The 24,966-nt window shown below is 43.9% G+C and overlaps 1 protein-coding gene across 1 annotated transcript in view; it reads left to right on the top strand.

Annotated features, from left to right (window-relative positions):
- The window catches only part of PRKAG2 (protein kinase AMP-activated non-catalytic subunit gamma 2), a 159,619-nt gene that overhangs the window by 5,501 nt on the left and 129,152 nt on the right, over positions 1-24,966 (top strand). The window contains exon 2 of the mRNA XM_086615057.1: positions 5,990-6,269. Within this exon, the coding sequence (XP_086471183.1) occupies positions 5,990-6,269 (280 nt within the window). The remainder of the gene's footprint in view (positions 1-5,989; positions 6,270-24,966) is intronic.

Here is a 24,966-nt window from a genome sequence, read left to right as displayed (position 1 = left end):
GTGATTCCTTTTCTGTTATTCTCCTTTCAAACATTTTTTTTTAAGTGAAAAGTCAAAATAAAGGTCAAATAACTCATTGTTTTAAAAAGAAACAGAACTCAAATGCTCCATAAATGTCCTAAATATTCAGAGTTGAGAAAAAAGTAGTGGAGCTCAGGAGTGCTTAATAACTTTCACTTAATTCAGAAGCATATTGAAAGGCTGTTTAGCTTGAGCCCATTCATATTCCAGACAGATTATTTTTTCAGACTGTTCTGAAAAATGAATCTAAATTCACCAGAAACTGAACCAGATTTTTCAGGGAGGGGATCCTCTGGGGAAGGCTGTGTGCCCAAGAAAGGACCTGTTGCTGGAGCACCCTGGCAGGGGAGCAGAGGAGATGGCTGTGAAGAGGTGCTGCGACAGGTCGGACACGGGCAGTGTCTGGGTTTCTCGGGCCCCAACACAGCCTCTGCCTGTTCATGGTCATGGTCTTCTCAGCACAACTTTGTCATTTTTCTGGCCATGTCACTTTGGCAGGACGCTTCTCTTCCCTGCAGTTAAGTGATCCTTAAATTCTAGGTTGGAAGTAAAGATCACTTCTTAGAGAGGACTTTATTTGGTAAAACGGAGGGATCAGATTTTCAATTCTAGGCTTGGGAAAGAAAATGATAATGTTGGGAAAATTTCTGCCTGTGGGTGAAAAGAGGCAGGACTGAGATGGATGGGGTGTTGATGACGAGAGACTAGTTTGTGGCGAAGTGTGAATAGTCTGGTGTCTTAGAACATTGCATTGGGGATTATCATCTGGTAGTGATTAAATTTAGTGCACTTTAATCTTTCTTGTAAAATAAGATGAAGAATTGTGACTCAGGTAAGGAAACAGGTGAAGAGAAAGATGGCAGGCTGATATTGAAAGAGCAACCGTTGGGTGGAGGGACAGAACTGGTGGGGTTTCCCCAACCTTAGTCCTGGGGCTGGTCTTTGCTAGTGAAGCTGAGATAAAAAAAAGAAGCATACTAACCAAATTTGTTGATGATGCAACAAGAGGTGTTTTTTTCATCGTAGAGAGGGACCTTATAAAGGAAGGTCTGGATGACCTTCAGGATGGATAATTCTTAACAGCACAAGATACAAGGTTGTTCACTTGGGATATGTCGATAGGAGCAACAAATAAAAGAGGTCAGGGACCATTCTCTTGGCCCGGAGATGAGATTCTCTTGGTCCTGTTGCAGAGATGAACTCTTGCACCCACTAGAGCAGGGTGGCCACATGCAACCTGGGACTGTTCCTGGCTTGTGCTGTCCCCAAGCCCAGGTGGTACCTGAGCAGTGCTTACAGCACACACTAAATCCCCATCAGAGATGAGTGAGCAGGGAAGCCGTCAGGACAAATGCTCAATGGTTTGAGCCTGTGTCCAGCTGTTTTATTCACTGGTATGGGGTAGTCTGGGACTGGTAGTGGTTTATGTTGGGAATTTGTCATGTCAGAGTTTGTCTGTTGAAAATGAAGGTGTGAATCTGCTGGTCCATCACAGGATGGCTCTGAGCCATGAATGTGCGTAGCTAGGAGAAAGGAAGAAGAGATTAGGAAGAGAGAAAGATTCCTGCATCCAGTTGAAATGACAGGGGCAGCTTTCAGGATGCTATTTCTTGTGTTGAAATCTTCCAGAGCTGCCCAGCTCGGGGCAAGTGCTAAGCTATCACTTTATGTTTCATTCAAAAAATTGAAAGTAAGTCTGCTTGATGCCAAGCACTGTAAGACACGTCTTGTTTTGTTGTTTTATTTTCAACAGTGGCCAGTTCTGGATGCATTTTAGGAGCCTGCCTAAGATCATTTGGTGTATACAACAGAGCAAAGACTTTCCCTGGTCCCCAGCTGAGGATCCTTTTGTGCTCTGAAGCACGAAAACTGCTAGTGTCTTACAAAATTTTAGGATGTATTTACTCAGTGCTGCGTAAAGTAATCAGTTTAGCCTTGAACAAGCAGTCAGTTGCTAGAAGGAGCACATCTGATATGGCACGGGGCTCTGCTTGGTTGCTTAACCCCACCAGGGAGCACGTTGCCGTAGGCTGAGGGTAGAGTTGGACTGACACTATTACCGAGCTGCTAATTTAGCCCTGTTCATCTGCAGACATACAGTCAGGAGCTGACATTGTCTCCAGCGTAACCAGGTTTAAGATTTGAGGAGTCCAATGTTAGGCATAGAGCTCAAAGATCCCATACTTGCTCTGCACAAAGCCAGCCCAGGGAATGTTTTGTTGTTGTTTGTTCGTTTGTTTTTAATTAGGTGAGCATTCTTCATACTTAAAGGAATTTTTCAGTTTGTTTGATTAGACCTTATTTGTACATTGATTTGGGTGATACTTGCTTTGTGTGTGTTTGGATTCCTTATCTCCAAAAGGCCAATTATCCGGTCAGGGTCAAATGATCATTTAGTAGGTGTGTTTCATATTTCTGCCCATTCTGACTTCGCTGCTTTTCCTGGACCAACACAAACTGGTGTACAAGATTTATTAATGTGAGAAACCAGGGTGCAATACTTTTTTTTGCTGCTGCAGCTCAGTCTTTCCAAAGCACGTGTGGGAGTTTTGTGCCCGCCTGCCTGTTGTAGCTTCAGGAGATGAGTCCAAAAAGCATGAAGAACAGACTGATGATCCATCTAGCTGTGTAGTCTGCCTCTAGCACCGCTGCTGGAATCGTCACACCAAGTCTGCATAGGGTGATGGGTTTATTCCATAGCAGAGGTTCTTCCACGTTCCTAGCTGAAGCATGAAAATTAACATCGCCTTGCGACTTTTATATGCGCTGTGATAACTGTTGTTGCTGCTGATTTTACTCATAGAAGCACCTAATCATCTTTTAAAACTCACAATCCACTAGTCTCAAATAATGTTCTAAGACAGCAATCCTGTTGTAATTACCAAAACAAACTCACAGGTATTTATCTGCTTCGACGGTGGGTGTAACCTATGTGTAATTAGCATGTGGAGCGGCCGAGGAAGAACTCGATGTAGTAATTTCCTTTAATTTATTAGCACGCACATGTGTATTTAGCAGCATGCCCCTGGTGCTCCGACAATTAGCTAATTCATTTGCCTGGTACGGTGGAGAGAAAGCAACTGGTTGGGATTGCAATAAATAAAAATATCCCACTGCTTCTGCTCGGAATTTGAGAACGATTTGCTTTCGTGTCTGACTTGCGCGTACAAGGGAATACTGACATTATTTGACAAAATGTTAGCTGACATTTGACATTTCTAGAATTACTTTGGCACATGAGGATACCATCATCTTTTGAAAGTGTCTCCTATCAGTGTGTCGTTGTAACCAAACAAGCATGCCAGAAAGATAACATTAAATATTCAGGGTAGCACCACAATGATGTCCTTCTCGTAGCTTTACAGATGTCATGGCTTGTCACTTCAGGAAAAATTATAATGAAATTGCCATCCTGGAAACAGTCCCAAATTACAGTAGTAGTGGCAGATTTGTATTATGATTAAAATGAAATGAAAAATTTTCTTACTCCCCACTTGCAGGCAATAGATTTGGCAGCAGACCTCTTTAAATCATGATGCAAAAGGAGCTGCCCTTGCACTGCTTGGTTGTTTCCTGGACTATGTAGTTATGAAGAGAACAACATATAAGTAGTTTCAGATGATTTACAGACGATATTTTAGTGAAGTTAATGAGCTTTTATGAAAAAGGTACCACTTTGGGACTATTTACCCATGACAAAAGTGCTATTTGTTTATTAATTTGCTTATAGTGTGGTTATTATTCTAGATCTCAGTCGAGGGATTGTGCCCTGTTATTCTTGATAAGTACTCACCAGGAGACTGTCTGTGTGCCAGAGGACTTAGAGTGGGAATAAAGGAGATATGGCAGAACGGATGTGCAATATGAGATGAGTTTCCAAGATTGCACACAGGATCCTTGACAGAGCTGGGAGGTAACCCCGAGGCTCAGGCCACTGCATTAGGCATGAAACAATACTTTTTTTTCTTCTCTGATGGATCCTGTCAGTGTTTGGTACCAAGTGCTTCAGTTAGAATTGATTTATCCTTTCCAAAAATTTTCCCTTGAGGGCAACTGCTCCTCTAATTCATCCGCAAAAGGACAGGTATATTTTTGAGATACTTTTATCCACGCTGTCAAAAGTAAGTGTGCAGGTATAAAAAGCTGTTGTGCCTCGTCAGACATCTCTGTGCTGCACAGCGGAGCACAGAGCAGAATTCATCAGCTGTCCAGGGCTGTGCCAGTGTGGCTCCGTGCCCCTCCTTGTGACCTATGCTATTTGTGTCCCTCTCCCAGACCAATTGCCTTTAGGTTAGAAACCTCAAACAAGGGGCCACGCTCTCTGCGGGCCCTTCTGCAATTCCTGTGGAGCAGGACCCATCCCAAGTGGAAAGACGAATTGGTCCAAAGTGCATATGCAGGAGACAAGAAGGATTAGGAGAAGTGGGATCCTGTGCTATGACAGGAGCAGCTATTTGGCCATCATGCTGCTCGTGTGTATTTCTACAAGTGTTTCAGAGCTGTAGCTAAGCATTATTTTGAAAAGAGTGTTAATTGCATATGTGTTTTAAACTCAGCTTGCCATTTTTAGCTGGATTCATATACACAAACCCTTTTCTGACCTGAAAGAGGGCGTGTGTACCTATGAGGCTTTCTTTCATCTCTTCTTTCATCTGAGTTATTCTAATAAAAGAAATTATTTTTCTCTACAATGACTCCTGTGGCAACAAAACCCATACTTAACTAACTGGCATCTTCACAGGTAGAAGTTGCTGTCTGCTCCATACCGCTCTGTTTGTTTTGTGTAATTGGGAAGAGAAGAGCAGGCGTGCGAGGGGCTTGAAACTCAGCGGCACACCGTGCCCGTGGGCACATACGCCGTGGCTTTTGCGTATGTGTTCCCTGGAGACCTGAAACCAACCACTGCCCTTGGCCAGGAACAGGGCCCCTCGTTCATGAGAAATGCCCCCAGCTGAAAAAGCAGCCTCGTGCCCACAGAAGTACTTTGTGCATCCAGAAGGAAATAAACGCTACGTATAGCCCAGGCACAGGCAAATCCCACAGAGGTTTTGGGTCAGCTTCTGTTAATTGTATGTGGGAAGAATTTCATCTTTGCTCCTTTTTTTTCTTGTTTGTTTTTCTGGATTTTTATCCCGCCATCGCCGTGTGAGCCCGCACAGTGCGGTGCTGTGTTGTGCACGGACATTCACGGTAGCTGAAAAGCCAGCACAGGTCTCAAAAGAGATACGGCTGTTAGAAAGGTCGTACCCAAGCTCGAGGCTGGGGTAATTAGCAGGAACGTCACCACTCTAAAATGGTTCCTCTATTTTGGGACTGGAGTTGCAATCCCACAGTTGTGGCTATGTCTGGAGTTGTAGAGACCCGTCAGGTGCTTGGGAACTTGGGCACTGTGCTGTGTCGCACGGTGTGATGGAGATTTAAGTACCATAGATGGGTGCCCAAATTCAGCAGGAAGACTTTGGGGCACTGGGTTTCCTTCCTGGCCGTCATTCATTGCCTTAAATAAATTCATTGCCCTAAATAAATTCATTTCCTGTCATCTTTCAGTTGTCTGGAGAAGGATGAGGGATGTGTGGCAAACAAAACCAGTAAAGAAAATGATAGAATCATAGAATGGTTTTGGTTGGAAGGGACCTCAAAGATCATCTAGTTCCAACCCCTCCACTAGACCAGGTTGCTCAATCCTGCATTCTATGTGTGACAATAAAATATATGCACGGGTGTTGAAGTTCTTTGTGAATTTTGGGGTGTCTTTAAGAGCAGGGGGCAGCATGGAGCCTAGAGAGGTGGCATACACACATCTGTGTGTCAGTGCAGGCAGATTCTGGGGAAGATGGGGTCTGGCTAATCCACTACCTGAATAAACAGGAGCTGACTGTGTTGAGACAAGTTCAGAGATCCTGATGGTCCAAGCTGAACTGAATTAATGGTAGTTTTTCTTTTTTCTTCCTTTTTCTCCCCTTCCCAGGTGGAAGAAGGCTACTCTGCCGGCAGTCCTTCAAAAGGCCTTTTCTCAAAAGGGCTCCAGAACCGACCTTCCAGCCCCGTTTCTGCCCCTGTGAGATCCAAACATAGCCCTGGCTCACCCAAAACAGTGTTCCCCTTCCCCTACCAGGAGTCTCCCCCTCGCTCCCCACGCCGAATGAGCTTCAGTGGGATCTTCAGGTCTTCCTCCAAAGAGTCCTCTCCCAATTCTAACCCGTCTACCTCTCCTGGGGGCATCAAGTTTTTCTCCAGATCAAGAAAAAGTAAGAAATTGCTCATGTTATTTCAGGAAGATACACAGTACCTCTGGGCTTGGCCCATTCTTTACCTGCGGTAGTGAAGTAAGTGCAGATGAGGCATGTGCTAATTGTTTGTTACCGCTTTCACTGACCATGTGTTTTGGGTTTCTGACATGCTGGCCATTAGGGTATGACTTCTGCAGGGCCACGGGCACTTAAACAGCGCTGAGGAGGGAAATTATGCTTCAAAGCTTTGCTTGGAAATCCTGCAACCACGTTAGTGGGAGTTCTTGGGGAGGTTTCACCCGGGCTGGTTGGACATCAGTGCTGGGATTTGAGAACAGCTGGAAATGTTCATGGGGTTGGTGGTGGAGGTGGGCACAGAAAGGATGTCATCTCGGGAACTAAGGGAGACTCGATTCTGTAGACTCCATAGAGAATTTCAGCTGGTTTAATTGATATTTATTTGCCCTACTGTAGGGGGAAAGAGAGACTTTTACTAGATAGAAGTAAATGAGATGTGTTTCCAATCAAATGGCCATTAAGGGAGTGTTTGAGCTCCTCTGCCAGGATACAAAAGGCATCATAGACCTCTGTGGTCCAGAGCACTTGCCTGCTTTCTGTCAGGCACAAATTTTACGTCTTCAGCAGCCCGTGAGCTAACACACCGTTAGGACTCAGAAATGAGCAGGATTGAGAAAAGGCTTCAATTTTAAAATTTTCTTCCTGAATAAAAGCTTCCAGTGCTGGTCTACAAACCAAACCTGGTCTACCCAAGGGGTTAGTGGCTGCAGGAAGGGGACAAAGTTATAGGGGAAAAAAGGAGTAACATCTTGGCGTTGGGGGTACTGGATTGCCAGACCACAGCGAGTTTTCCTTCCATGAACAGAAGAAAGAACTCAATGATAAATTGTTGTCAAATCTTCTGTGACAACGTAGGTACAGAATTAGTGGTGTATGTACCTACATTTGGCTGTTTCCTGCAAGATATTGATAGCTTTCAGTGACTTCTTAATAGTATAGAGGGACCTTATTGCTTTTCTTCATCAGAATTTGCCTTAAAGATGTTGGTTTTAATCAGGACAAGTAATTTCATAGTGACTTTTGTGCACAAGATCTCAGCTATACAAACCCGTATGGGACTTTTCTTTATGTTTATCAGAAGTTCTGCTGCAGCTTATTTGGAATGGCATTTTTTCCAGTCCTCGCCTCTCTCTAAAACACCTTCAGGAGACTGAAAGTAGGAGAGTCGGTGTTTCTGAAGGACTCCAAGCAGCCTCCAAGTGTCGTTTCTATTCAAGGATATTTGTTCTTCTCTGCTTAAAGTTCAAGTATGCTTTTTATGCTCCCCTCTTTTTCAAGCCTCACAATAATTAAAGTCCATTTAAGCTCTTTTTGCTCATCCACATAGGTTTCAATATTGCACAGGCAATATGCCACTGATGGAGTATGCAGAGAAGGGCTCGCGACTGCATGAATAACAGCGATATACACTGCGTAGCAAAGCCATCTTGTGAATTTTTAAGCAAGTTATCCAAGCAAATACCACTGTTTAGGTCCTAGCTAGGTACGACAGAATATTAAATAAAGAAATCTTCCCGTAGTCAGCAAAGTCCTTTTGATAAGGTCACATCACTGTCGCAGGAACAGGCTTGGAATGGGGCCACGCTATTTTTGAGCTAACAGAAGATACCCATGACCCTGCTGCTCCAGAGAGGGTTGCAGGAATTGTGCTGGGCTTGGATGTTTGTGGTCTTTTGTTTTTCAGGCAGGAGGAACAGCCTCTTGAAAAGGGCGTGATGATTAAAATTGGTGTTTAAATTGATGACTCTTCCCATTCTGCAGCTTTTTGCAAAACAGAGCATTTTGTACCACATGCTTTCACATTGTTAGCTCTCTTATGGAGAGACTAATGCAGATACATACCCTTCACTACCAGGTTAAAGTAGACTTTATTCAAAATGTGCTGAACAGGGGTCAGTAATGAGTTACACTCTTAGGGTTTACTATATTTAATGAAATTTTATTGAATTTTGTTTAACAAAACCTTTTCAGGACTTCAGGAAATGTAAGAGTTAGCATTTCTTTTGGATTGTGCAGTTTTTAACAAGCAAAACTTTTGCATTTTGATTAAGAATAACCCTATGTATTACAAAACACTAGGTTAATTGATTACATCCTACTCAAAACAAAGTCTTTGTGGCTTAAATAGCATTTCCTGAGTGGCAAGACTTCTCAGAGACTTCTCAGACCAGCTATCTCAGACCTTTGTGCAGATGCTGTGAAGAGCTCTGAGAAGATCTAAACCAGCACGTGGCTCCACATTTCTGAAGGTGCATAAATGCTTCTCTGCTCAAAATTGTCACAGCCTATATGATTAAAATCCCATTTTCTCAAGCAGCTTGGGATACCTGTGTTAAAAGTGAATCGCTTCTAAAACTGTGAGCGCATTATGGACTTGCCGCGCTTGCCTGCCTTTACAGCCCATCAGCCGCTGAGTTAACACTATTAAAATGAAAATTACCTGTGTGCTGGGCTGCATTAGGAGGAGCATCACCAGCAGGTCAAGGAATGGGATCTTCCCTCTCTGCTCAGCACTGGTGAGACACATCTGCAGTGCTGGATCCAGTTCTGGGCTCCCTAATACATGAGAGACAGGGAGGTACTGGTCCAGCAAAGGGCCACTACGTTGGCCAGAAGCTGGAGCACGTGGTGTAGGGGGAAGAAGAAGGAGGAGAAGACCTTTGTGCTGTCTTCAGTTACCTAACAAGGTTATGGCGAAGGCAGTGCTGGTCATCCCAGGGATGCCCAGGGAAAGTGCAGGAGGCAGCGATGGAAACTCCAAGCAGGTGTAAGACAAATGTTCTTGATGGGAGTGACATGGCATTGGAGTGGGGGCCCAGAGGGGCTGTGAAATTGCTGCCCTTGCAGATTTTAATGAGTTGACTGAACGAGGGTCTGAGCATCCCAATTTAAAGTTGAAGCCCTACTTTGAGCAGGGGTTGGACTAGAGACCTCCAGAGGTCCCCCCCAGCCTCGACTCTTCTCGGAAACTGCACTAGAGCCTTCCCGTTGTGTTTATAGCACATGAGCACTTGATCCAGGCAATCTGCAATCAAAAAAAAAAAAAAAAAGCACCAGTTTAAAGTTCACAATATTTTGTAGGTTTTTGTCCCTCAGTTTACCTCAAATGAGTCTGTGCTGCACTCCTTTCCCTGTCATCATGGAGCAGTATGTGGGCGAAGTATGTGCAGTCTTTGTTTTAAATAACATACCCAGTCTTCCCTCCACTTCCTCCTCCCACGCATTGTTCAAAACACAGACTAACCTGTTACTCCGCATATTCCTTGTTTTTCTTGGAAGCAAGTTCCTCCTAGCTTGTTTTCATTTTAAAGGCTATGTGTGATGTTCACAGCGCTTTCTTTCCCATGTTGTTGCACTTTTCCCAGCTAAGTTATTTTGCCTTTTGAGTATATACAGTTTAGGATGGGTATTAATGGTTAGGGTAGGACAGTATTAAAACCGAAAGTAGTTTGCAGACTTAAACGAGGCTTTTAAGACGAGGCTTAAAACATTTTCCACTTCAGGCTGGGAGTTTAAAGCTTTTGCTCGACTGTGACATCGTATCACTTGTTTTGGCAATAGCCAGAAGTTCATCTTTGTGTCTTTTCCCTTTCAATACCCCAGTTCAGCATCTGGTCGTAACCCCACGCCTCTGATCTCACGAAAGATTTGCCTTGAAAGGAGAAATACCTTCCCACGACGTGTGCTTGGCTGCCAGCCACTTCAGGTATTTTGTAGGTACAGCTTCGAAACAATAAACTGCTGGCTGGGGCTTCGCATCCAGCATCCCACCTTTGAAAAGGCAGCAAATCCACCTTGGGACTCTCCTGGCAGAGGCTCTACTGGGACTTTTTTGGGGTGAGGTGTGTACTTGGCCATTGGTGCAGCCCCTTCGGTTCGGGAAGTTCACCACAGAAAAGTCCGAGTCAGCTCTTTGCATGTTGCATTTCTGTACAAGTGCTTTGAAATTTAGTTCTCGGCTTTTTGATTTGTTTTTGAGTGAGAAGTTCTTTACATGGCATTGTTAGACCGATAATTGAAAACTGAATATGGAATGGGGATGATGAATTAAGCTTGGCTTTGAGGTGGTGCAGCTGACTTGCTAATGCTGCTCCCCCACACTGTGAAGCTTGGTAGATGCAGTCCCACCCAGCACTGCCCACCTGGCACCTCCCAGAGCTAGGCGCCTTCTGCAAGAGGAAACTTGGCTTTCAGATGTAGAGCTCAATACCTGGTTTTACCCATCGGCGTGGGCACATGAGCAGCTGTGGAACATTGGGAAATTACATTTTAATTGGATATGAAAAAATGAGTAAATTGGAGTGACCTGGAGCTAGCAGGAGGCTTCTACAGAGGTGACAGTGATTTCCTAGATGTCTTCAAGGACAACAGGAACAAAGGATGAGTGAAGAGGTACAAGTTGAAGTTTGAGGTGCTGTGAAAAGTGACTTCAAAATCGGCGTTGTGGAACTGCTTAGGTTTGCTCAAAACTGCATCAACTGCTCTCATGAGGAGCAGCTGGGGACCTGATGTTCTAAGACGTTATTAAGTCTTGGCTGCGATGGGAGTGCATTTCTTGTGTGCGCCACTTCGCGTGAGCAGGTATAATGCTAAGACAAAGTGGCACAAATTTACCCTCACTAAAGCAAACTGAGGTGATCCAAAGTAAATGTGGGAATATGACCTATGCTGGGGGAAAACACAACTCAGATAACGCTTTTCCATGGTCTTGCATGAGCTCTCCCTTCAGAGCAATGCATGCACAAATAAATAAGGAGAGCTTTATTTTACTGAGTGGAAATTAGGGAGCTACCCCTGCAGATAGGCTAAAATCAAGTACCCTGGATATTTTATTAAAAGTAGATGGTAATGCGAAATTTAAGTTGCTAAAATGTAGCTTTTTCCATGGGGCCGAATGCGCTCTTTGAAGGACAGCAGGACATTTTCCAGTCCTGCTTCCCCTTCCAAAAACATCAGTTCAAGTAACAGGAATACTCTCCTGACACATTGATGGTGCTGCCAGTTTTAACAGCAACGGAAATCAATTAAAAGGTTTCCATTGACCTAAAGCTTTGGATTGCGGTGGATGGAATCAAAAGATAAATTTAGCTCAGAATTAAAGGTTGTTTACAGAGCTTTGAATCGAAAATTAGGCAGCTTTCAAACGCCTTGAAGCTGGTGGTCAGATTTGAATCACGGTGAATTTGCACTATGTTTGAGGGAGAAAATGTTTTTCGATGTAAAGTTTTAATTTTCTACCTTCTTGTAGTAATTTCTCTCCTTCTGAAATTCAATACTATTAACTGTGGTGCCAAAGATAATCCGTGATGAGGGCTCCTGGTGCTCCAATGATAAAGGACCAGATAGTATTTTTTTTCAGCAGGCTGCAAGATGCAACACAGAAAGGTTGTCGTATATTTTATTCATTCTAATAATTTGTTTTCTTGGAGAACATCTTGTGTTTAGACTATGCTCTCCAGAAGAAAAGCTTATGGCCGTACTAGCTTTTACCCATAGATGGAGCAAGCAGCTCTCATTTCCAGTACCTCAGGGAAGAAGTAGGGAAAACCCTGCAGGGATCATGTTGCCACATTCAGCTCTGCTGCCTTGAAGCCCTCCTGACTGTGGCTGATCTGTGCTAAAGCTTTTCTTTAAGCTTTAAACTGAAATTCATTTCACCCCAAGATTTTCCTGTGTGTCTGTGACATTTAGGTGGGGTTTGTCCGAGAGAGGGGCAGCAGCCAGACGCAGGCATTTCACCTACTGTTGGCTCAAGATATTTCCCACCATTACTCTTTAGGAATACCTTCCCGCAACACTCAGTGCCATGTGATGGGATGTCCTCTGTCGTGCCAGCTGCTGGAGTCTGTATTTGGGTTTTTCTTTGCTAAATCGATAAATTCATCCTGTAGTCTTGGACCCTCCCAGCCTTTGGACCACAACTGTAGAGAACTGTCAATTATAACCTGCATTGGGATGCTGGATGGCCACTTTCATCTTCAGCTTTCCATCTGTGTTAACGGTTTCCCTGCCTTCTGAACAGGCAGGAGGGTGGGATGATGGAGGGAAAGGCCATGGGGCAGCTTTGATTTCTGGCTGTGACCACCCTTGCCATGCAGGATGAGGGGAGCAGGTTGTGGAAGGATGAGGCTGCTTGGTCCAGGTTCACCTTGGGAAGGTGGCGTAGACTCTTCCACCATCATCCCATAAAACCTAGGAAAGGAGCAGAGCCCTTTATCTTGCTTTATTTTCCAGTATGGCAGTGCAAAAACATCTAATCATAACTTTTCAAGCTTGCTTTGTGCACCAAGGCAGACGGGGGACCCACGCTGTTCGTTTTGGTCTCATCTACACTGGAAAAATGACTTTTTGCAGACAACTCGTGTCAGCACAGCTGCAGCTGAGCTGGTGCCACACACAGCTTTGCATGGCCAAAGACCAGCCGCGTTCAGCACCGTTTCTCCTGCCAGTTACTGACATCTGCTGTCAGCAGCAGATGATTTTTCTGGTTAAAATGTGCCTGTGGTGATTGGTCTTAGTTTATTTGGAGATATCTTTGTATGCACTTCCCATTTCACCTTAGCTTCTCATGGACAGTGTTGTCTGCATAGGTGGAGTACATTCAGGATGTTTTTATATTCTTTACCACCCTTTTCTAGGCAAGAAGGATTTTTCAGACTGTCTTCAAATTTCTAATGATTTAGATGCAATGATGTGAAAAAAAAGGGAAGTTTTTAAGTCCCTGACTTCCATCTGTAGGGTATGGGACAGACTTGCGACCAGGTTCATTCCCATCTTCTATCTTTTTCTTGGGATTTAGACTATGGAATGTGCTATAAATCATAGAATCATAGAATGGTTAGGGCTGGAAGGGACCTTCAAAGGTCATCTAGTCCAACCCCCCTGCAAGGAACAGGGATATCTCCAACTAGATCAGGTTGCTCAGGGCCTCGTCCAACCTGGCCTTGAACGTCTCCAGGGATGGAGCATTCACCACCTCTCTGGGCAACCTGTTCCAGTGTTCTACAACTCTCATGGTAAAAAATTTTTTCCTAATTTCCTAAATGATCAGGCTTTTAAATAATAACCAAGTTGTTATTTCTTGTGATATATAGGCAAGACTTTAGTGCATGCAGGGGAAATGGAAACTACAGTTTGAACATCTCCAGAGATTGGTGAACCCTGGTGGCCTTTCACTGCTGGGCTTCTTTGCATCCTTCGATAAGAGAGGTGCGAAGGGCAGTGCTCATGTATAGGTGACTTTGTTCCCCCACAGGTAGTAATGTAAGCAACAGTAAAGCTAAAGAGAGAGTTTTGAAGTCTCAAGCTGTCTAATCATAGGAGACCATTTGGAAATAAGTTGTGGGGGATTTTTTTTTGTGGTTGTAGGTTGTTAAAACTCTCTGTAGTTTAAAAATCCAGGAATACATGTAGGAGCAGATTTTCAAACATATTTAGATGTCTATTTTCCATTTAGATCAATCTTTTCAGAATTTGGTTCCCTAAGCAAGTATTTGGTTATAAGCGCTGGAGAAATCCTCTTTATTTTAGTAGGTTTGTTCACACTTTTGATATTAAGTACATTGCTTTATCTGAATCTTAGTGAATGTTTGTCATGATCCCATTGAAAATGCATTGTGCATCCGAGCTCTTTTGATATGTGGTTAAGAGTCTGAAGGTCACTTAAGGTATCAGATCCAAGCTTTACAGATATCATGGATTCTCAGCTTCTTAGATAAAGTCCATGGAAAATGACTCAAAAATGGGATGAATAAACATGATAAATGTTGAATCGATTGGTTTGCTGACTTGGAAAAATATGGAATGAAAGAATCTGATCACAAGGCAGAAAAGATGCATGGTTTGGGGAATATAGCATGTGTAGTAGAGCAAGTAAAGTGCGGTTAAATCCCAGGCTCAGTCCAGCAGCCTGTAGCTCTTATGTAGCGCTTTTGGGTCAGTGTGAGTTTTGACTGAGCTTGGACTGAATGAAAACATTGATTTTTCAGAAGAAAATAAAACCATAATAATGATGGTAAATCGCTATGCATTGTGAAAGTCCGCAGGGTGAGGTGTTGATCACTCTCACGTCTCCATTGGCAGGCTTTGTGGAAACGAGCCTTTGCTTTATTCAACCTTTGAGGCTGGAAACGTGTCTCGGAGGAGAGCCCCGGTGATAACCGATGATTAGACTGAGAGGGTTTGAAAGACTTCACGTGGACTCTGCTGCTTGCCCTCATGGATGACTAGATTTGTTCTCTGCCTTCACGTGTGTACTTTGTTTTCCCATTGGCCATAAAGCCACTGAAGGTAACTGAGGCCTCTTTTGGGCTGCAAGGCTGTGAACTGTGGGTGGATGGGGAGGGACTCAGGAGCCAGCAAGGCTCTTTGGTGGGTTGAGCAGAGCACTGGCCACCTCCAAGCAAGGTAGAGGGCTCTGCAGCCTCTTCTTCTGGGAGACCTCATGTGTACCTAATTATCACCACAGCTGGTAGTGACTGAATAATTTGGGGAGGCAAGACAGGAGTTTTATTTGTGTAACGCCTTCAGAGACCCTTGTAGTCTTCTGTACTAGCCCAGGAGCATGAAAAGGGCCTTTCGCATTTGATGTTGGCTAGGAATCATCAGTGATCTTGTAATGTGCCCTTGGGAAGGATGATGGAGGCAACGTTAATACAGAAAGAAGCAAGATTTAGCAGGCTGAGAGCTGTGAGTACCTAGTCCAAATTCTGTTACAGTAAATGTCATTTATGTTTTTAATGTGGATTTCCAGGGAAGATGTTTCTCCTGTTTCTAGTAGTCCATTTGTATGGGAAGCAGGCATCAGCAGGCACCACAGCCTTGCAGCTGAGCTGGTATAAACCACCACATCAGCTTCCAGCATCTGCTTCAGTGCAACATCACTTTCAGCAGCTGCTGGCAGAGCTGTGAGTCAGGCAAGGAGGGCCTGTAGAATCCATTCTGATTTTGGTCAATTGTTGGAGCACCTTACAGCGACTTGTGTAGTGATCATCCAACTGTGAGTTGTTATTGGCCCATTTGGTGTATGCAGGAAATTTAAATGCAGGTTGGTTGTTACTGGGAAGAGGAGATGTGGAAAAGCACAGAAGATCTCTTCTAGTATAAAGCTCTGCATGGTACCAGGTTTAGGATTCGTTTTGTCCATCATCATAAAGAGTAAATAAATATCAGGCTGGATTAGGAGATCTGGCAAGAATCCTTTTGTACTTGCAGTTTGACAGAGATGAAAGGAAATTGTGTAATACCAAAGTTGCATTAACATCACTGATCTAGCTAATTCCCATACTCCTGAATCCATGTAGTGGAGCTAAGTCCTTCCATGCTGCTTTCTATTTGACTAAAGTGAGATCATGTTTCCTTTGTCAAAGCAAAGGAGAACAAAGATGCCACTTTTTAAAATTAATTGGTTTAGGATTTTCTAGCAGAGTGAGTTAATTGATTTGGATTTTATTGTGCTTAAAATAATCAACGCGTCAGCTGGAGGAGGCTAAAAGTCGTGTTCTTAGTTTAAAATAAAAAGAGGACAGGCAAGGTCTTCTGCTTATGTCACAAAATGAGTCTTGGGTCTAATTTTTGGGCATTGACCTATGAATGGTTCCCAACCATCAGAACCTTTACAGAAATTTGTTTGAATAATGTATCCTAAATGGGATAATACGTGTATCAGGAGCCCATAACCGTTATTGCAGATGCTTTGATAATCCAGCAAAACTTCTGACAAGTTTCACTGGCGCAACATGAGACATACTGAATGAAGGACAGCACTGTGCGGGGCACCCAGCTCAAGTTCAGAAAAGCATTTTATTACTCACAAGCACACAAATGCACATTAGCTGGAGGTCCATGCTCCCCGAAGTTTGCACCGGTTTTGGGTTTGCAGAACAAGGGTTGTGAAATGCTCGGAAGCCCTGGCTGTGCTTTGCCAGCTGGCATATGAAGTCGTTTGGGCTGCAAAGTAGGTGCATGTGGGCACTCTACAAATCAAAGTGCAAAGGAGAGGGCAGCAAGATGGGAATTCATGGTGGGTTTGGCATGAAGCTGTGATGGGTAAAAATGTGGTAGTGAATGTAATTTTGAGAGTAATGTCCTGAATTATGGCCTTTATGAAGGGAAGATTTTAGTCTGTAGAGTCACCTGTATGCTACAAGCAATAATTATAACTAGTGTTCTCCCCAGGTTGTTTCTCTTTAGTCCGCTTTCTGGGTGCTAGAATTCATTATCTGGCTAAACATCTAAACCAGCACATCTACAGAGCATTGCTGGAAAGGTCCAGATGTCAGGAACTAACTAATTTCTGACAATACTAAAACCACTGAGCCAGCAGTGAGCTTACAAAGGTCCCTGTGCCTGGGATCTCTAGGGTGGATCAATAGACTAACTGTGCTCCCCTCTCTCCAGGGCTGGCTGGTCCTAGCATGGGGCGCGAAGTGTTTAATGAAATCTGAATTTTCTTATCTTGGCTTTAAAACAAAAAACAGGTTGTGGATCCTTTGGAGGTTTTGTGGTTTGTTTTTTTTTTAAAAAAAAATAAATTATTTTCTTTCTCCAGAGGGTTTCTACTATGCCCTTTTCTGTCACAGTTCATCCAGTATTTGAAGACTCTTCTTCATCTTAAAAAAAATTCTTGTCTTAGGTTGTGGAAAAATATTGATCTGTGTGTATCTGATATGCAAAACAAATACCCAGCGTCTTTGATGATCAACCACCAAAACACCTCAATTTCTTAGTTAAATCATTTTGAAGCTTGCCTCAGGCTTCCTATAAGCACACTTCAGTGGTAGCAATTGCGGCGGTTTGCGATGGGGTTTCTTTGTAGTTTACTTCTTGCAGCATCTCCTGCTGCTTATGACTCTCAGAAACCAAGATGTAAGTGCAGCTTTGAAAGCCCCACGTAGGTGTGTGACACAGGACTGCGGGGACAAACGTGCGGTAGCTGCACCAGACTGTGCCACACTGTACAAGCCCAAACTGCAGCTCCCTGGGAGCTCCTATACGACTGTGTGAAACATAGATGCCCTCCTGTGGGCATCCTGCTGCTTCTCCTTGCTGTAAGGAGAGGCTGAGATTGCCTCACGTGCCTGGGATGCTTTGGCTTAGGCTTTGAGCAGGATGCTAAGGACCTTTTATTGTGCTTTCTTCTGGTGGTTTTTTTTTTCTTCTAAACCCATTCAAACAGCGGGGGCTAGAAGCATCCTTCCTTCCAACCTGTCTAACAGCACTAGTTTCGGCGGTTGTTCAGGAAACCAACTTCTCTCCTAGTTCCAGGAGGGTTTGCCATTGCCCTCAGGTCAGGATATGGCCCTCAGTATCAAGATAGACATTTAATTGTGTTGAAAAATGCACGGACCCTAATGCAGTTTGGTTTTGGCTGGGAAGGCGTGTGAAGGTAAGCCTTTAATCATATATTCTTCAACAAGCGCCGTTATTTGGAAATCGTTGAGTGTTTCATTTCAGGGTGACTTGAATGCATCTACTTCATCACCTGCCTGAGCTGGGCAGAAGGTTCGGTGTCAGATTTGTTTACTTAACCTCAGATTAAGGTTTCCAGAGCTCTTCGTGTTCACGGTCTTTCCACGGAGCTGTTTAATAGTGAGGGAACTGCGCTCGGCAACCTGAGCTGTGACTGCAACAGGATGATGCTGTTTGCAGTTGTGCAGTTGCTCCAATTCCTCTCACATGCTGACGTGCCCCCCATAGCGCCAAGAAGCCGGAGACCAAAACTGGCTTTAATCCATGCAAAATAAAAAACCACATCTAAACGCTATGAAGGTCAAGACTTTCTGGAGAGAGGGTGAAAGAATTGCAGATGAGCTAATGCTTAATACTGGAACGAGAGTAGCTACAGGTGGCAAATAGTGCCCAAGTTATTTGTTCTGTGTTTAACATCTCTATTAAGTGCCTGCCTCCTTTGTGTTTGCTGGAGAAGAGGTGAGCTTGGCCATGTTAGGTGCACCTCAAAGGATTTCTGAAAGACAAGAAGCACAAACGATGGCTGAAACATGTAGCCAGGTAATAAAAATGGGCTTTTGGCGTCGGAGTCCTCAGCGAGGCAGCACTGGCATAAACTTGGTGGGGAGAGTGAACCTCAAAAATGAATTGACATTAACATTTAGGTGAGTGTTAGCTGAATTTTTTCATCTTTTAGAAGAAAGTGTTGCTCTTTTCCATGAAGCTAATTAAAATGTGGCTTCTGCCCCTGCAAAGATCAAATTCTGCTGTATTATGTGTATTTAGACGCATCTGATTTACTACATCTGACTTGCTTAGAGTGACACGGGAAGATTTGACCATTGGGCTCTGAACACAATGGAGCAATTTCCAGACTTGAATGCCTGAAGTTAATAGTATAAATCCTTGCCGAGATACCTAAGGCAGTTGACTTGAGAAAAAAAAAGGACCTTCTAAAAAACCAAAAAAACCCACAAAAACAGACGGAGAAGAACAAAGGAAATATTTTGGCTAATTTCAGCTATTTTGAACAATAAGGAACAGCTTCCTAGGTGGGGATCTAAGTTTTACTGTGTTGGGTTTTTTCCTTCAAAGCCAAAGTAAAGCCCTTACTTCCAACGCAATCAAAGGCACTTTCATTGACAGAAGCCTAATTGTGACCCTTCCCTCCTCAAAACCATAAATAGTGAGTGATGAGGATTATCGCCGATCGGACATCTTGTATGTTCGCTGGCGTTGGCAGAAACCTTTCAAGCAAATGGTGGGGATTAGCGCAAACCAGTTTGTACAGCTGTCTAGATTTTGTTGAATCAGAAGCCCAGTCTGCAGAAAAATATGTGGATTATCAGCAAATTCTTACGGGTGGTAAGGGAAGACAGGCAGGGAGGGATGTTCTGAATTTAGAGAGATGGTCAAAGCCGTGGCTATGGGGTAGCAGATATGGGCTTTGTTGCAGTAGTAATTTTTCTTTTTTCTTGGTTTTCATTGTTGTAGAAACAAAGACCAAGAAAGAAACTGACATTTAGCATTTTTCTTAATTACATTAATGTATTTAATTAATATCCATCACTTTAGTATTCTTTTATGATGAGCCATGATTCCTTCAAGTTTGTTTAACCAAAGTGGACTTATGCTCCAGTATTATCCAGACCGTTGGGGTGAAGGATGTGTAAAAAATATTAGAGTATGAAAATGAAAAAAAAACCATTACCATGTCTTATTTCTGCGTGTTATATGGAACATCTCCATGTAGTAGCACATATCCATCCAGTCAGATAAATCCTGAAAGATGAGACCTTCCTGGATTTTGGCGGGGGGGGGATATGTCATGGTGGTGGTGGTGGTGAAGCTTCTGTGCAAGGGAGATGTCATCAGGGAGGTTTCTGCCCCGTGGTGATATTTCACTTTTTCCTTTAACCACAGAGTTTACAGGTGATGAAGGGAGGTGAAATCTCAGATATTTTTTTAAGGGAGTAAGACCTGGTGGAGACTCAAGGATGGTGGCTGCTTTGAGATTGTCCCCAACCTCAGAGGATGGTGCTGGAGGAGCACGTGGCCATTACAGAAATTTGGGGTAAGGCACCTCGTTATGTGTGGCTGTGGCAGGGGCTGGAGAAGCTCTGGGTAGCTGCAGCCACTGCGGTGACCCAGGAGACCCCGTGTGGCACCAGGGAATCATGAGTTAGAGGAGAGGGGGAGTGAAAATCCTTGGGAAGCTGGCCTTAGGTCAGCTCTTGTTCCAACTGCAGTTTCTTGGCATGGGCTTTGTTCTTAGAGACATGTTACTGCAATTAAATCCCATTAAAGTCAAACAAGCGCTGGTCAGAAGTCAGGCTGCTGTTAAACTGACCCATCATTTTGGGATGAGCTTTGAGACGAAGTGTCTGGAGCTTTGTTTGGAGCCAACGCAGCAATCACAGGAAGCTCCCGTAGCCTCTCTGTTTGGAACGCTGGGATATGGAGAGGGTGAACGTTGTCAGTGGAGGAGCTTACAAAGCAGAGCGCTGTGCTGCAGAATGGGAAACTTAAATCCTCTGTGTGCAGATGCTTCCCTGGGGAGCCCAGCTGCAAACCGAGGGAGCAGGAAAGCTGATGGAGCACTGACCTGCACCAGCTGTGCCACATCTTTAGCAATAGTTTGGCTCTAGTTTAGCCAAGAGAGCCAAGAGAGGGGCCAGCTGCCCTGGGCTGAGCTGGGGGTCTCACCTATGCTTGGAAAGAAATTCGGAGAGGATGATCCTCAGGATTCACATCATCATTTTCACTCTTTTGTTGCATTTTGTATTTAAGAGGAGGTGTGCAGCTGGGAGGAGGTGAGTTTTTCTCATGCACTTGTACGTGTTAAGTGTGAGCATCCTGGCACTGCCTCCACGCACCGGCTTTTGCATCTTCGAACCACCCAAGTGCTCTTATGGTTCCCGGCCACGAGAGGCTTGGGGAAGGCAACAGCAAAAGGCATCACCACAAAACAAGACTATTGAGTCACCTCCACCATTCATTCTTTCCACTGCGCATCACTTTGTCCGTTCTACTTTTAAAGCTGAAGTGATATTTTTAAGGGCTTGGTTCTGCTTCAAGCTTTCTGTCTGTTTTTCGACAGCATCAATAGCTTCTCCATGTAAATTTTTTACAAGTGATTAAATTGCAGGACTGGGAGCGCTACGACAAGCAGTCTTCTCCTCCCCACAGAGCTGTTGAAGCCAGCACAGTGTCCAAAATCTCATGTCTGCTACTGCTGTGATGAGAGAGGAAAGAGAATTATGCTGCGTAGATGAACCTCACGTTCACTGTTTTGTGGCTGGTGTCAGTTGGCAGGAGTTACAAGGTTGTGGTACATGTTCTCATGTTCTTGTGTTCAATCTTTATTTACTCTCTTGAAGTGATGCTGTCGTGATGTTCAGTGTTACGATATGTAGATTTTTTTTTGGAGGAGCAAGTGCAAGGAGCAGGAGAGTACGTGCTTCGCTTCAGCATGGCTAAATCGAGTCATGCCCCGGTGCAGGAGGGCTCTGTGGGAACAGGGCACTGATGTCTGGAATGGCATTGCTGAAAGAGAGAGGTGGCTGCTTGCGTATTCAAAGCCTGTGACATTATTAAGTAAATAAAACAAGTGGCACTGAAGAAAGTATCCGAACAGTGCGTCAATTCTTTTGGAAAATAACCCTGCAGGGTGCTGAAACCTGCTGCTGCAGAGCACCAGGATAACTGTGCAACATTCCTCACTTAGGAATCGTGTCAGGGACCAGACTGGAAAAATGATCTGCGATAGATTATTTTTTTTACTTCTCTGTCATCTAGGTGCCAGGAAGAGGAGTTTAGTGCTGTATTCTGTATATGCACTTTGGTCCTGTCTCTGCTTCTGCCTGAAGCTCTCTCTCAAGTTCCTCCAAATTCTTTACCATAAAAGATAATAAACCTCTACAGCACTTCACTAAATGGCATCCAGAACTGTTTCGTCAAATGCTAAGGCACAAGTCAGATTGGGAACAGGACAGCAGTAAGGGGAAAGACTGAGGAAAATTCATTTCCCTTTGGAGTAGCTGGATTTTTGCCATCAGTGAAAACGTGAAATCCACCCACTTTAACAAAAAATTAGCAGGTACTTAATAATACTTTTTTTTTTTTTCCCAAGACTCCATGGATGTCCACCAATAATGATTTACTACAAGCACTCCTTGAAAAGCAGTGTTAAATCTTGCTGTCTTCTGCTTCAGGGGTCACAGAGAGACGACTGAGCGAACCTCGGCAGTGGGAGATGCAAAGCATAAAATACTCTCATTGGGCCACGGTAAAGAAGGAGCCAAGTCTTAACCACATAAACAGATTCTCATATACTTTCCCCATGCTATTTTATAAAGTGCTTATATAACCGAAAAAATTAACCTTGGAAAGAGAAGGCTAGAAAAATATTTTTGTGGCTTCTTATTTACGGCTTTACTACAGTCAAGGAATTAGTTTGCATTTTACAAAGCCAAAAAGTGGGAGAGGAGAGAGGTGAAGGGATCTGAACATAGGAAGGTATTTGCACGGGTCTCAGAATATTAAAGAAAAACTAAAATCCCAAGGAGTTACTGCTGTCAAATGCAGACACAGAGGCAAATCCTAGACTGGAGCAGGACTCAGTATCCAGGCAACGTTAACGTTTTTGTTAAGCTTCTGCCAGCGCCACTGACAGCTTTTGCCACTTTATGGTCACATTGGAAAAAGAAAATGCCTGATATCAGTGCAATTCTTAGAAATTAGTTTCTCATCCATCCAGTACACGCAAGGCTCAGCAATACACAGCACATAAAAAATTCAGAAGGGAAAAAAAACCTTTGATGAGTTCATGGCCAGGAAGTTGTGTGGTTCCTTATTTCTCTGTAAACCTGATGGTTCCTTTCCCTCAAAGTTTCTTATCCTCTCCCTTGGACACAGATACTTACTGTGCATTAGGGAGTGGATCACATTTGATTAAGCCCTTTATAAGCAACTTCTGCCGCTGCACTATGGATTGCAGGATTAGAGGAGCCCTTTGCTGTGCTAAGAAAACCTCCACCTCTGCTTTCCTAGTTCTTTTTGCATGGGGCAAAAGCCGAGTGGCTAAAGGAGGTTAGAAACTTTGTTAAAATGTTAATAGTATTAATTTATGAAGGGAAGAAGCCCTTGCATTTGCAGTCCTACAGAGGAAAGGTGGGACTGATGGGCATAGAATATGTAGAGCTTGATGGGCTCAGTGCTGCGAGGCTGTAGGGACCATGCTGTAGGGTAGGTAAAGAGAAGACACCAGTTTGCTGTGTCCACTTACTGAAACGTGAGTATTTTTGCCCTAGAAATGTTAATACAGCAAAGCTGAACCTTTTCTTGGAGCTGAGAAGTTAAAACTGTGTTGAGGAGCCAGCCTTGTTCTTCACTGTAGACTAACACAGGGAGAACTGAGCGCTGGCTGGGCACGGCTGCACATTTTGTGCTCTTGGAGCAAAAGCAAAACCTTTCCATTTGAGAAGCACCTTGGGATGGTGACCAAGAAAAGGTCGGTAGAACACACGGAGCTTCCTGGTCATTAAGGTCAAGTAATACAAAAGTCCAGTAAAACTTGCTGCTAAACATGGAGATGTTCAGCTCGCTGCTTACTAAGTGGCTGAGCACATTAGGAGGAGACGCAGGGGAAGCTGCTAAGGTGCAGAAAGCCCTTTGGGCTCTGCTGGTGCCCCACACCTTCCCTCCACACCTGATTCGTGCAGGCTGTGATGTGGCAGGTTAGTGTGGGCAAGGAGGGTAAAGGCTGGGGCAGGAGCATCCCCTTCAGCTCCTGGTTCCCCCAGAGCTTTGTGCATAACCCTGAGCGGATCTTCTCTCTGTTTTGGTGAAGTTTCATCAATTACTGGAATTTAAGAGTGTGAATTTTGTACAGGTGAATGTAAACAGGGAGGACTGAATGATGCAGGGGGAGTCTGAAGGGACTGATTTAGGCTGGTGATGCTGAGGGCTGTAACTCAAAATAAAGACCAGCAGGACCTTCCTTGTCAGTGCTGTGCTTGACACAGGAGCTCGTGTTATGTGTTTTAACATGTTATGCTGGAAAAAAAAACACTGGGAAATTAATATAAAGACTTCTTGAGAAGCTCAGTTTTGTTGGCAGTCAGCCTGATTTTTGCTACTCAGGCTGGTGGGAGTTTGGTCTCTCGGGCTGGGGGTTGATGCTCTCCACCCTGCTCTTGCTTTGTCCCATTCCGAGCAATTCCTGGAGACATGGGGATTTTGCAGTTTGCCTTTGAACACATAGGCTTGTAATGGATGTAGGCAGCAAATAAACAGGAAGGAAAGCCAGAAACCTGTGGTCACCGTAAATACCTACTTTATCTGCTGGAGGTCCTTGTTTTCTTTAAGATTTTTAATTATCTTTCTGGTTAATAGGGGTAGAAAAGGGATTGGTCTAACATGAGATTCACAGTGCAGTAACACAGAGCAGCTGAAGATGGCTTTTCATGTGAAGCTCTTGCAGAGATGATGTGAGTTATCCCTGGTCATGGAGTGGCCCAGCAGCAGACCTGAGAATAAAACCAAAGTCTCTAAACTCTTTATTCAGCCCCATTTCAGTGTTCCTTCCTCCCCTCCTCTGCCCTATTGGTATTTTATTATGACTGGAAACAACCTACCTGGTTTACAGGAATATGCATCTTGGAGCAATAATTTCTTTTTGTGTCTATGAGCACAGAGGTTTGAATATTTTTTGTTGCAGTGACACACATACAAATAAGATGGCTCTCAGACTTGCCAAGCCTAATTGCTAGCTGCCAAGGTGGTGGTGGAGTATTTTTTTCCTGCAAATATGTATTATGTAATAATAACAAAATCATTCAGTCTGTACCACTGATAGGTTTTTGCAGGCTGTTTCAGGCAACCTTGACTCCGAGAGCCAGAATTGCACCAGGCTGCATTATGGAAAGCTCATAGGACTGCGTTAGAAACGTGCCCCTAAAAACACCGATGCTCCAGTGAAGAATGAAGGATGCAGGATGCTTTCAGGGCAGACCAAGAAATTCAGGAGTTGCGCTTTGTGCTGCTGGATATTTCCAGAGCTCTGAAACCATAACACCGAGTTTCTACTTTGATTCCTGATGTGGAATTTTAACTGATTAATGATGTTAGAGCTACTTGGTAGAGTGTTTTCTACTTTAAGCACTGAAGCCACCTTTGGCAAGATTTG

The sequence above is a fragment of the Tauraco erythrolophus genome, chromosome 7, assembly GCF_009769465.1.
Source record: "Tauraco erythrolophus isolate bTauEry1 chromosome 7, bTauEry1.pri, whole genome shotgun sequence".
Classification (NCBI taxonomy): Eukaryota; Metazoa; Chordata; class Aves; order Musophagiformes; family Musophagidae; genus Tauraco; species Tauraco erythrolophus.
This window is presented reverse-complemented; position numbering and strand designations above follow the sequence as displayed.